The sequence below is a fragment of the Lygodium microphyllum genome, chromosome 13 (assembly GCF_053477565.2).
Source record: "Lygodium microphyllum isolate KBCC chromosome 13, Lygodium_microphyllum_v1.1.10, whole genome shotgun sequence".
In the NCBI taxonomy this organism is placed as follows: domain Eukaryota; kingdom Viridiplantae; phylum Streptophyta; class Polypodiopsida; order Schizaeales; family Lygodiaceae; genus Lygodium; species Lygodium microphyllum.
Window position 1 is genome coordinate 7,059,038 of NC_141147.1, and position 13,321 is coordinate 7,072,358.

The following is a 13,321-nucleotide window of genomic DNA, read 5'->3' on the forward strand; positions in this document are numbered from 1 at the left end:
CATGGCTAGTTTAAGGGAGGTGTCCTCTCCGAATAGTGTGCGATATCTAGCTCAGACTGTGCTATTGGCTCTACATCTGCAGATATAGTACTCACTCTCCACCTCCTCTTGGCATAGTCTATTGATCTGCTCAGCTTTGGGGATGTGGGTTGCCCTCCCAGTCTCAATCTTGAGCTAATGAGAGGATACTGTGAGCCCGCCAATGGCTTTCTGCATCTCATGTGGCATGCATATATCTAGGTATCTCGGTCTCACCTTGAAGCCATCCCTTGTAGTCCTTATAAAGTGATCCCTATAGTACGACATCTTCGGTGTAAGAGGTTGCTGGGGTGAAATCTATGTGTGCTGGGTGTACAACTAATAAGGGTTCTGTTGCATGAACAAGTGTCTCCAAGTATGGAAGAGGTGTATGAAGGGGGAGTCAGGATCATACGGGGGGGGGGGTTCCATGTCGATCCCATATACTGTGAGCCACTGTTGGACTTGTGCATGCTATGAAGTCTGATGTCCTGCTTGAGCTGGCTATCAAGAGGCCTCGAATGCTCTCCTAGGTAGTCTATCTGGATGGATGTTGCGTACTGTGTATGAAGCTGATTGCAGTATTTGGCATGCTATTGCTGATATGCTGCACCCATTTCAGTTAGTGCCTCCTTTAGTTTCAGTCCTTCAGTTGATGGATTAGAGGTTGGCCAAGTGGTCACTACAATGGATGGAAAGACCTTTTTGGCCAATTGTCACTGCCATGGGAGGAGCTTGTACAAGATTAGACGAGTTGGATAGGATTGGATGAGTTGGACAAGTTGTCCTGCCGCAGAATGTGGACAACCCTGATTTTATCATCTGCACAAGCTCTAGTCAACATGGTTTGGGTCTATATCATCTCATTATTTGGCATGCTATTGCTGATATGCTGCAACCATTTCAGCCAGTGCCTCCTTTAGTTTCAGACCTTCAGTTGATGGATTGGAGCTTGGATTGTGGGCTACCTACTTATTGGTCATTTTCCTTAGCCAATATCTCTGCTAAAATTCCGTATTCATTGTCACTTGCATGACTATGGGATTAGGAACACAGTAATTATCTATGGCATGTGTAGAAGCCTCTTGCCTAGTGGAAGAAATGCCTTCTGGTTATTTGGAAAAGCAAGCTTCCTCTCAAACAAAAGGTTTTTCTATGGCGTCATTTGGTTGGAGCACTCCAAGTGCGTCCTTTTTTAAGTCAAGGACATCTTCCTTCATCAGCTTGTCCTTATTGTTCTCATCCTTGGGAAATGGTGTACATTTACTTTTGGCATGCCCTTTTGTTTAAGATTTTTCCTTATTTGCCTCTGTCGCCTTTTTCATTCCAGATTTTCAACTATTGCAATCGGACGTCAGTTTGGATTATTGGAGGTTATGTATCATATGTTATTATGCTCTGTTCTTCTTTCCAGCTGAATATTGGGCTTTGCATACTTTTTATCATATGAGACCACAATAATCAGCTCTTTAATCTGCATTCCATCCATGTACATGCCTTTTTTCAGTTCTCATTGCACCAGTCTCTTGGGGATGCCCTTTTCTGTGGAGGCCTTCCACAGGTTCAATTTGAACTGTTCCTCCATTTTTCTTAGGCCTTTGATCTTAGTTGCTCCACACAGGGGCAACTAAAGATGTACATTTTAGATTAATGAGATATTGCATTCCACCCAAAAAAAAGGGAGTTTGTGTAGGAGCATTCTCTGAATCTAGCTTCCCAAGGAAGCTCGTGCAGGTTGGTGGGAACTGGAAATCAACAACCTGGACTCTGTTGATTGAAGGAGATAAAGATGATAAGGTGCCATAACTGACTGTCCAACTCTAAGGGCACGAGCATCTGATCTAAATATCATGTCAGAAGAAAGCTAAAAAGGTGCACACTCCAGCCATTTGATGGATGATATCTGCTACTCGCTGATATGTCTTTCATTTGTGACTTTATCCTATTGGCCAACCTGACAAGTGGCATGGTGTGTCTTATAATTTTGAACATTTGGCTTCTTGGAAGGTCCATATCTTAACAGCAGAGAATGAAAAAGAGTCTTTACGTACTTTGAATGCATTGTCTTAAGAATACTTAAATTTATGTTGCCCAAAATATTGACATTTTTAAACATTCTTGAACACGAGTTTGAAAAAGAAGCCATGACAATCGAGCATGACTTGTTATTCAATTGTAACCAATTTCCCCATTAGACCTTTATTACTTCTTCAAAAATATCTTGAAGTGATCCTGTGATGTTATCGTGTACAGCACATCCTCTAGCTCAGTGCCGTCTGGAGAATCTGCACTTCTAGGAAAAGCAAGTTTTTATTCCAGAACTAGATGGTATTGAGTTACAAAGTGAATGAGTGAGTGCCTGATGTAAAGCTGAATGAGTTGAAGCCATCCTGTGATGTTATTGTGTACAGCACATCCTCTAACTCAGTGCTGTCTGGAGAATCTGCACTTCTAGGAAAAGCAAGTTTTTATTCCAGAACTAGATGGTATTGAGTTACAAAGTGAATGAGTTGGTGCCTGATGTAAAGCTGAATGTGCTTTCCCATACATGATACCAAACCAGCAGCCTGAGAGCATTGTTTGTCACAGTGCTTATTTGTTGTGGGTCACGTTTTCATCTACAGATCCAAAACAAGAAGATGCTCTAATTTCAATAATTTCTGGCAGGTCTAAAACTTAAAAAATAATTCTCCATTGTGTGCTTTGATCACTGAAATTTCGTGGTCTTATTATATTCTTCTGCAAAGTGTGGAGTAGGCATGTTTTCTATCCTATCTGAGGTTCAAGGATTGTTACACACATATAAAAATGCAGACTTAGTAACATCATTCCCAATGATCTTTAGCATTATTGGTGGAGAATACTTTCTTTTTGTGCATCTCTTTGCAGGCCATCTCTGTCCTTTCTGTTTGTATTTTGTTCTATCTGTAATGTAGGCCCCTGGCAGTGTAAGGTTGGTATGCTCACATTTCAGATGCCTTTTTTTGGGTCTGCAGAAATTATCACCAGCATCTATGAAAGGCAGTTGACAGTCAGATTGGTTGCCACCATTATGGCAATAAGCACTATTATTGCTGCAGATACTGGTGCCTTCTTTGGGGGCCGGGTAGCAATTCCACGACCGATCTTGGATGAACAAGTCTTTTGGTTTAAATTCAAATTGAGGAGGAAATGCTAATTATTATGTCGATATTGACACATCTTTTTGAGATATATTGGACCACTGTATTTGTAGTTCATATGATGATTTTATATTCTTGTTTTTTTTTTTGGGGGGGGGGGGGGGGTGGGGTTTGCATTGACAGGTCTTTGGTCGGACTCCATTATCGAATGTGAGCCCAAAGAAGACCTTGGAGGGTGCCTTTGTTGGCTTAAGCTCATCTGTATTTGTAACATCTGTTCTAAGTAGGGTATTTTGTTGGCCTCCATCTTACCTGAGGTAAAGTGGTCTTTGCTTAGCACTCAAGCATGTAATTGGTGCATTACATTGTCTATTTCGGTTAGAAGGTGGCTGAGCATATGGCTGTCTCCTGCCTTGCACAGTGTTTCAACTAGTAGTGCATATTCTCATTTTCTGCATATTGCTCAAGTTTAAAGCCATATTTTATGTGTTGTGCACTGACATTAAGTGTTTGAGATGCAACTTCACATATATTTCAGCCTAATACTTTGGAAAGGAAGACAGCAGAAATTTAAATTGTTTTTTCTATCTCATGCTATTCACTTTGGACTCTTTAGTAAAAGAAAATTGATGTGAATTTTCCAGTGCATCAAACAAACACATTTTTATGCAGCAGTGATGGGTCCTTTTTCATTTTGCTCTAGACATTGAACGTTTACTACCATACTATCCATTGACCAAACATAATCTCATATGTGAACTCACATTTAACTGTACTGTGCCAAAAAACTTGTGAACCAGAGTTGGTTTTTGCATGTTCATTCGAGGGTTGTGCTGATGGTCACTTATGGGCAACAGTTGTCATTTAGGTGTGTGAGCTGGTATATGATTAGTCTTTTTGTTCTTCCAACTATGTCAGGGCGTAAGGCTGGCAATGAAGTCCCATGTTGGAGAAGAAAAATCTGTATAGTATGAGGTGTTTGAATCCTCTCAATATTGTAATCAGATACCCTGATTGAACCAAGCTTTAGAAATTTTGAAGCCAGACTTGTTGTCTGGGTGGGCAATACCAAAACCAATGACATGGTGTCTCTGGGGTAGCACTGGAGATAGGATCCTTGGCTTGGCCGGCCACGTCAGCCAGGTGCTAACTGCAAGCAAAACTGTGCCGTTCAACTAGCCAGAAGAGCATGGCCTAACATTGCACTTTAAGCATCAGCTGCTTCACATGTTTGGGAAGTAAGAAGGCAGCATTTTGCATTTGATCTGGTACGCAAGATATGACACTTGCATACTGCCTTGTCAGTAAGACATGACTGTAAATAGGCTTGTGCAGTGGGGAAAGTTGTATATATGGTAGGGTGTGCTCAGACATCAGAGAACTTTCTTCTTATTCCCATGTTCTCCTGAAATATGTTGCTGTCCTGTCTTGTGGGTGAGATCTGACTCTTAGTAGGCTTTTGAACTGGTGAAACATTGTATACATGGTGGGGTATGCTCAGACATCACAGAAGTTTTTGTGGACTTATATTCTTGTGAATTATCTTGCTGTTTATACACTGATATTTTGTTTCCTTTAAGTTTGCCAAAGGCAGTCTTTCAGTTTCAGTGCACTCTCTAAAGCATTGAACACTTTGGCACTCATGAGGCTTTAGACTCAGTGCGTACCAGTCAGTGCAGCAAGTGCTAAGCCCAAGAGGCACCTTTTTTTGTTGTTTGGAGTAAGATGACCAATATTGCAATGTTCATGTCAAACATGTTTTGTTATAGAGATTGTTGAATCTACAATAGTTGAGCAAATACTATGTTCAATGAAAAAATTTTGCATCTTAAAATTGTAGACCCTTTAATGTGGCACTAGCTAGTGGTCGCAAAGTATAAGGGCAGTAGCATTGCGATCACTCCAGTCTCACCTGTGTTTTAAGCAATCCGGAACGTTCATGACTGCAATAATTCCATTGGTGCTGGTCATAGCGCCTTGATTGGTATAAACTGCATGTGATGGTATTCAATTTCATAGAGCAATGCCCTACCATAAAAAATTGAGATTTCTTCACTGGTAATAAGCAAGTCTGTTTCAGCCTTTTCTGATCCTTAATAACCTTAGCATGGGCATAGTCTAAACCTTGGTGTTAGAAACATTATTCTTTGGCCACACATAGGTATTGCATTGCATTGATTCATTGAGCTTTGGTGTCTTAATTGTGGTGTGCATATGAGAGAGAGAGAGAGAGAGAGAGCCTTTGATTGGGGCAGCAGATGGTAAGGGATGCTGTCATTCCTGGCCGGTCGTGTCTTTATTCCTTCTGTTGCATATGCTAGTAATTTCGGGTGCCTACAGGTTATTGCCACATTTGGTCGACCTTGTAGGAGCAACTTCAGCAATATAATCCATTGCTTGCTTTTGAACCTGCTACCCCTTGGTAGGACTCGATGTTTGTAAAACCTGATGATTTTCTGAAAAGGTCGGCCAATCAGATCTACCAGAAAATGGTAGAGGATAAGAGATGGGTTACTGAAAGAGAAAATAAAGTTTGGTGTGCTTTCACCATGCCCAAAGCCCTTCATGAAGCCCTTTCTCTTCACTTCTAACACCTTGAGAAAGCCACGAATCACACCAATGCCTATTGTTGGACTTCCAAGTATTGCAGCAAGGTCCAAACGAGTAGTGTGATATGGCTTCTCATCCACTTGTCCAAGATAGGTGGAGAATGTGGTCCATGTCCCAGGATCCCTCAAGTGATGGCCGATAAGATCATCAAGAAATATTCCCCCATTTTAAAGGCATCAGGCAAGGTATTCTCTAGTATGATGCAAGCTCAAGAGGAGATAGTCTCCCCTGACATATGCACATCCATGGCCACCCCGCCGGCTACACCTACAACTACCATGTAGGGATTCATAGATCCCTCAACTTCCCCTTTTGCTTCGGCCGCCTAGAAAAAAACGCTACCACCGCCTCCACTCATGGGTCCAAGAGGCTCAAGAGACAAGCCATACTTATTGAGACAACGAGATGTGTTTCGGGCCCACTCTCATTTCCTTAGAGAGCGACAAAGAAGTGCAGAAATTGAGATTGCGCGAACCATCATCGAGTGCAATCTCCCTTTCCACATCCTCAGAGTGGATAGGTGGAGAAGAATTGTGAAGGCTATCGCCATCGTGAGTCCTTGAGAGGGGTGGCATGGAGTTGCCTACAACGACATGTGCACAAAGCAGCTAGATGGGGAGAGAGAGAGAGGATCAATCAGTCCCTCGAGCTCCTTGGAGCTAGTTGGGTGAAGTATTTTCTTTTTTTTTTTGCAACTAAAGTGTGGCTAATTATATTACTTCAGAAAAAACCTAAATACGAAGAAGTGCTCAACAGACTAGCTGGAGCTGATGTAGAGTCATAGATATGTCAAGTATACAAGCCTCTCAGGGCGGTCTATGGGTATCACCATCTGGGGCTGCTTGCTTGTATACGAAAAATAGGTCATGGTCGCCCCAAGTGTGCATGAAATGAAAGCGGAGCTCTTGACGAGCTCGAGACTTGCCTTGGACCTGGCCCCATCGGCCGTGGAGGGAGTGGATGATGGAAGTCCAGAGCTCTGCTAAAGTCGCCTGTACTGAAAGTCTATCCCCACCAAAAACCTCCTGACACCGCGCCTTCCAGATGTGCCATCCAGTAAGACTCCCTATGATTTGTCATACCTCAGAGTGGTCTGCTGTGGGCTCTAGTACTTGGCGGATGGGTAGGGCCTCCAAGCCGACCATTGCGCATGACCCAGCCTCAATAATGAGTATTGTGTCCCGCATCCTAGCCTTATATAGAAGGTGACGACCCTCTGACTGCCTGCCAACAGAAAGCCCCCCATGAGATACATCCAAGACTGGGTGCAATACGGCAGAGAATGCGGCATGCTCCTCTCCATACGAGTTGTGCCGCCTCACATGACCAAAGGCAGTGCTTTGGAGTTTCCAGAAGTTGCTGTGTGCAATGTTTACAACCTCCATCCTTTTGCATTTGGGCTAACCAACTCCGCACCGCTAGGCCTCCATGTGCCAACAACCATAAGAAATACAATACCCTCCTCGGCCTCTAGTTGTCCCATAGGCGGCGCCAGAAAGTCCGTCGGAAAGCATCCATGATGTTGTGCTCCGTCCAATACCTGCTACATGATGGCGGCCAGTCCATGTCCTCTTGCATCAGTATGTGTCTGCCAATCTTGGCTATGTACTCCAGGAACTTCGATGGCTTCTTGGCGATTGTAGTTTGGTTGGCCATAACCACTCTTCCGGATCCCACTCCAGCTCATCGAGCGGCATGCGATCCCATATCCAAAGGCGCATTGTCGGAGCTCCTTCGAAAACACATAAGGGTTGATCCACCATGTCTTCCCCTAGAGGCCAACCACCCGAATCCTCGTTCATAAAAGGACAACTATCCCCTCATCTTGCTGCCCTCTATCAAGGACGAGAGGCCCCCTCTCCTGCACGGTGAAGAAAGTCCCATGTGGGGCGCCGCCCACTCTACCTACCACTTGTAGGGGGATATCTGTTGGTGAAAACCTAGTGGCCCATATCTCCCCGGGATCTATCGGCTCTTGTATCGGGGGGCAAGCCACTCCTCAGGTATTGCTGTGTCAATCTCCCTTCTTCTCAACTCAACTTGTCTTTGGCAACCAGATGCCCGTTGCAACACCTCCTCGCCCACCATCTTGTACACCTCCCGCCTTGTGCTGATGGTGCGAGCCGGGCAACCGTCCACTAGATGTGGGGGGGCTTGCCAATCTGTACCCCATCCTGATCTCTGACATGGGGGTTCTAGATCGCCGGCTGGCAGTCTATCTCCTCCTAGCAACCTGGGGGCTTTGAATCAGGGCCTTATGGAGGCCCTGCTAAACATGAAGTAGGCTGCAAAGGTCCTAGCTGAGTCGAGCAGTATCTGTCAAGAGGCAGCCCTACAAGTCAGGCAGCAGAGCTGCGAGGAGGAGAGAGCATTGCAACGGGACCTAGCAGCCACACAGAGATTACTACAAGAGGCACCAGGGGATCCCATCCTTCATGCACAGGAGGTGCGAGCACGAGCTACCCTCGCTCGCCTAGAAGACAAGAGATTAGAGTTCTCATTCCACACCTCAGCAGCCTTTTGGGCGTGGAAGGGGGACACAATGTGCAAGGAGTTTTTCTAGGTGCATCAGCCTTGCACCTCAGAAGAGCAGATACGCAGCCCTCGGGATCAATATGGAAGGATTTGCTCTAGCCTAGACGAGGTGATGGAGATTGCCACAGACTACTACTAACACCTCTTCCGGCAGGAGACAGCCTCAGCCAGAGGACATCGATGTAGACAGTGGGTCTCGGATCACATCCCATCCCTCGTCACAGAGGAGATGGGACGCTCCCTCCTAGACCTAGGGTTCCAAGTGGGACTCGACATCACTCCTGCCCAGCAGTTTCTTCCAATCCTCGACTCTATTCGGCGGAAGCTGACCTACTGGAGTATTGCTCACCTTTCCCTAGCGGGCCCAGCCCTAGTGGTTAACCAGGTCCTCCTAGCATAGCTTGGTACATCGCCTCGTGTTGGTGTTTCTCCTCGTCCTGTGTAGTTCAGCTTCGCCGCCTAGTGCAAAATTTCCTTTGGGCCAAATCAGACGGTTCCAGGAACTCCCAAGCCAAGGTGCCGTGGGCGACCATCATCCGGCATCAGTTAGAGGGAGGGCTTGGGATCATAGACCCAAAGTAGTAGAGTCTGGCCCTTTTGGGCAAGCTAGTAGTCCACGGTCTCACACTAGGAGGGCAAACCTGAAAGGTCCTATTGCAAGAGGGTCTCCAGGAGTGTAGACCGAAGCTTGCCGGTGATTGGAGGCCGTCCTTGAGATGGATCTTCCTAATGGCCCGAATCACGCCCCCTACATCCCCTGACTCGATCTACAGGAGGGAGGAGGTGAAGAGACAGATTGAGCAGATTTGAACTAGGGAGTGGGATAGGAGGGACCGGATCGCAGAGGAAGGATCGTGTGTCTAGGGCAAAGGCTAGGGCATCAAGTGTCAGGAGAACCGAGCAGTGATCGGATAAAGTGGTGCAAGCCAATTGCCCTACCTCGCCTCCGTAAAAGCATTGCCACTTTCCCACATAAAACCTGTTTAGCGGCTCCAATAAACTTCCGCCTAGCCACCTATATTCCCAAGAGAAATCTAGCGACCTCTCCCTCTTGTGGAAAGCTCGGTCTCTCCAATCATCGCGTGCTCCTACTGCCAATAGGAAGACCTCGCATGCCTCTTGCTCCTCCCTAGCTAGGCCTTGGTAGTTTTTGCCTCTGCCCTACTGGTCCTCTAAGGCCTCCAGGTTGCTGAAGTCTCCTCCAACAATCCAAGAGTCCACCTCTAGGAGACTTGATGCGATCTCCACCCAGAACTTGCTGCGTGCCCTAACCTCAGTAGGGGCATAGACATTGAGGACTCCAAAGGCAGGAGTCCCCAATATCCAATCTGATCCATAGAACCCTCCTTGCCACAATCGTCCGGTGGTCCCGTACACAGGCGGTGAGGCTCGGGCCGATAGAGGTGCATACGCCTCCACTCCTCCCGTGCGCACCGATGTCGTGCTCCCAGTAAGTGTGTGAACTGCCTGGGAGTACCTTCCCTGCCCACTGGGCTTGGGCGGGTGTGAGCTTGTGCTCTTGCAAAAGTAAGATGTCGATTTATCCAGGAAGGGCTGGCTGGAGCTCCTGCCGAACAATCAACTATCTAGAACCATGTGCTCCATTGTAGTGGAGGCTATTCACATTCCAGGTTGCAAGATCTAAACTCATAGGGAAACTTGTGACTAACCGAACAAGCAGCTGTTTGGTGTGGAAGCTGCTGACAAAGAGGAAGAGCTATGGGGCATGCGGATTCGCTTTGTTGCCGGCTTAGATGGGGAGCTCCATTCCCGGGCCGCTTGTGCCAAGGGCCACTTGGTCACATCCATCGGAGCGCTCCATTGCGAAGGGGCTCGAAAGATAATGCTCAGATGTGGGAGCTCTGCCGCAGCCCACCAGCTAATGTCTATCATGCAACCTGGCCACTGCTGGGAGAAAACTGCCAGTCCTTCTCCTCCCATCCACTGGGAGATGTGGTCTGCCACCTAGCTCTTCACCTCCTCTATCTGAGTCATTGTCCAGTCTCCTGTATGAGAGGACCGAAGGAAGAAAGCATAGTTTGGTCCATCCGGTGGTGCTAGTGGATGGACCTTGCCTCTCCTTGACTTGTGTACCACGAAGATTCCCATCTCCAGAGGTAGTGGAAACTCTCTGCGCTCTGCAAGTCTCAGGTAAGACCATGGCCCATTGCGAAAAAACTCCTGCGGTAGCAGCTGCGCTTGTCTCGGGAAAGTGTGACAGGCGGCATGGACGGATGAGTTGGTGGCTATGTGGATGGGGGGGGGGGACTAGACTGTTGGTGAGTGGAGGATGTCAGCGTATGGGGATCCTCACCTGTTGTGGGGGGGGAGGGGACACCTGTGCTAGGTGGGGATGGTGGGGGGAGAATCGAGGGATGGTGGGGTGGTCAGAAGGACAAGGCGGGTGTGGGGGGGGTGGTGGCTCTGGAGGTGGGGGGGGGGGCTATGGGCTAGGATTGGGGGGGGGGGGGGGGGGAGAAACTGTGGGGTGGGTTTGGGGGATGTGGGCGCCCTCGGGTGAGGTAGCCTGTGACGTCTTCATGGGAGGTGGTTGTGGAGGCCTGTGGTCCTGTTGGGTGGGACGAGGAGGGGGGGGGGGGGCGGCGTGGTGCTTTGTTGACGGGCGATGCTTGCCCTCCCGCTCCCTATTGCCGTGGCTGTGTCTTAGGGGTTGACTGCGGCCCTCTCTGCCGTCTCCCTCTCTGTCGTGTCTCGACCTGTGTAAAGCTGTCTGCGTCCACCTGTGGGCCTGTCGGTGGAGCCGCCTTGGCTCCGAAGCGCGTGCAATCTGCTGCATGATGCCCAAAGTCATGGCAATGCAGGCATTGCCCTGGCTGCCTAGTCACAATAGTCTGTTGCGTGAAAGGGTGTCCGCTTGCCTCAATCTCTAGAAACTGTGGTATATTCTTTGTTTCTTTCACTGCCACTCGTACCTTTGAGACTCTTGCGGTTGTCACTGCGTCCGCGAAAGAGGCGGGAAGGACAATGCCAAAAAGCCGTCTAGAGTCCTCCACTAATTGGCAGTACTCTATCGCCAGGCTGGGGAAGAGTAGGGTGACCGGATGTCTAAGAAATCTGTTGTGGAGCGCGAATGCCTCCATAGTGAAGCCATTGTACCAGGGAACGATGTAGATGACCCCCTTCATGGAAGCATAGGGTGAGCTAGCCAGTAACTCACGTGCTGCTTCTGCTGAGGTGAGTCGTACCATGAATATCCCTTGACCCATGAGAACCGCCTCCACGATCTATGTTGTGCCGATATGCAGCGTGAAATGAAGCCATTCCTGAAGCTAGGCCCTCGATGGGGAGTGTCCTACGACCTGACCAAAGATCACTGTTTCTTTTAGCTCCAGCTTTGTGGCATGGATGGCTAAGAGCAGTTCCTTAGAGAGGACGACACGCAAGGCGTTTGACTGGGGGGCACTCACAGAATGCACTGGTGTCTGACCAAAGGTTTCCATTGCGTGTCCTTGTTGAGAACCTACTAATGACTCTGATGTGATGCCGGAGGGGGGAGTGTTGCTGCAAATGTAGAGAGCAATAGGGGGGGGGGGGAGGGTCGATGGCGAGGAGGGGGGGGTGCTGTTTTCAGCGATGGGGGAGGTGTTGGACTCCACGGATGGCTAGCTCCCTCCTGGAAATACGCGGGTGGGGGTCTTGCCGGACGGGCCCACAAGGAGAGGGAGATAGGGGCAGTGTGGAGGGGGGGAGGTAGAGAAAAGGCGTGGGGTAGCGCAGGGGTTTTCTGGCGGCCAACAGGGCCGAAGGGGGGGGGATAGAAGCGTGAAGGGAAGGAGTTGGGGGGATAGTGCGTCAGGGAGGAGATGGGCGCAGCGCCACGGAGGGAGAGGGGAAGGCGTGATGGCAGCTAGGCTAGAGGAGGAGGTGCGATGGCGGCTTAGGGGGGGGGGGCGCGATGGCGGCTAGGGAGGGGGGGAGGTGCGATGGCGTGGTAGGAGGGGGAGGGGGTGAAGGCATGATGGCAGGCCGCAGCGAGACGGCAAGGAGCACAGCTGGGTGAAGTATGGGTGCTCCATCCTCTCCGATGGATGGAGTGACCAGAGAAGAGATGTATTATTAATATACTTGTCTCTTGCCCTCTTGGCATCTACTCGTGTGCCATGGATGCGGGCGTAAAGGGGAATAGAATGACTGGGCTATTCATCTATAAGCACATCCGGCAAGCAATTATAGAGGCAAGTCCACATTTTTAAATATTTTATGTTTTATGAATGATCTTTCATGTTTTATCTTTCTTGAATATTATTTTTTATGCTATATGTTTTAAACTTAAAACTTTTATGCTTCTTAAATCTTGATTCTTGAATATTTCCACATTTCTCTCGATGCCTATCTTCACCTCTATACCCGATTACCCATTTCTAAGCCATACTATGTTCTAAATTTCTATATGTATGTAAGTGGGACCAAGTAATTAATGTTGGCTAAGTTGTCACCGACAATGCTTCAAATTGTTGGAGGATGGGATGATTGTTTGAGGAGGAATTTGTCAGAGTGCAGCGGTGCGGAAGCGCAGGACTGAGAGAGAGAGAACGCAGAGAGAGAAGAGAGAGAAAGAGACAGTGGAAGATGAAGATCTGCTGTATAAAGTGTGCTGAATACAAAGATATGCAGATGTATACACGGGCGCAGTGCGCTGGACTGCGTGTCTCCACCTCGACGATGCAACCTGCTGTTCACCTCGAAGTCCGCTGCAGTCTGCACTGTCTCCTGTCTGAAATCTGCGAACAGAGACGGAATCTGCGCATGTCACCGGTCTGTAATCTGCGAGCAGAGAAGTGTAGGAGACTGTTGGAGATGTCGGCTATTTATAGCCAGAATCTGGACAAAAACAGGGCACAGAAAATATCCTGTCGGCTGCCGACTGCCTGCACAGGTCGGAAGTCCGACTGTGCAGTCCGACTGCCTGTCCGACTGCACACCCGCCTCTGCCTGGCTGTGATCTCTAACACCCCCTCTCAGAGCCTGGGCAGGGTAGAAGCTTGAGGGATCTGGAATGTCGCCGAAGTAGAGCT

At 48.2% G+C, this 13,321-nt stretch overlaps 1 protein-coding gene across 2 annotated transcripts in view; it reads left to right on the top strand.

Moving 5' to 3' along the window:
• LOC148026311 (phosphatidate cytidylyltransferase 4, chloroplastic-like) overlaps positions 1-13,321 on the top strand; it is a 114,891-nt gene that overhangs the window by 80,064 nt on the left and 21,506 nt on the right. For both annotated transcript variants that reach the window (XM_087690735.1, XM_087690734.1), the window contains exons 4-5: positions 3,015-3,124; positions 3,324-3,457. In XM_087690735.1, the coding sequence (XP_087546861.1) occupies positions 3,015-3,124; positions 3,324-3,457 (244 nt within the window). The remainder of the gene's footprint in view (positions 1-3,014; positions 3,125-3,323; positions 3,458-13,321) is intronic.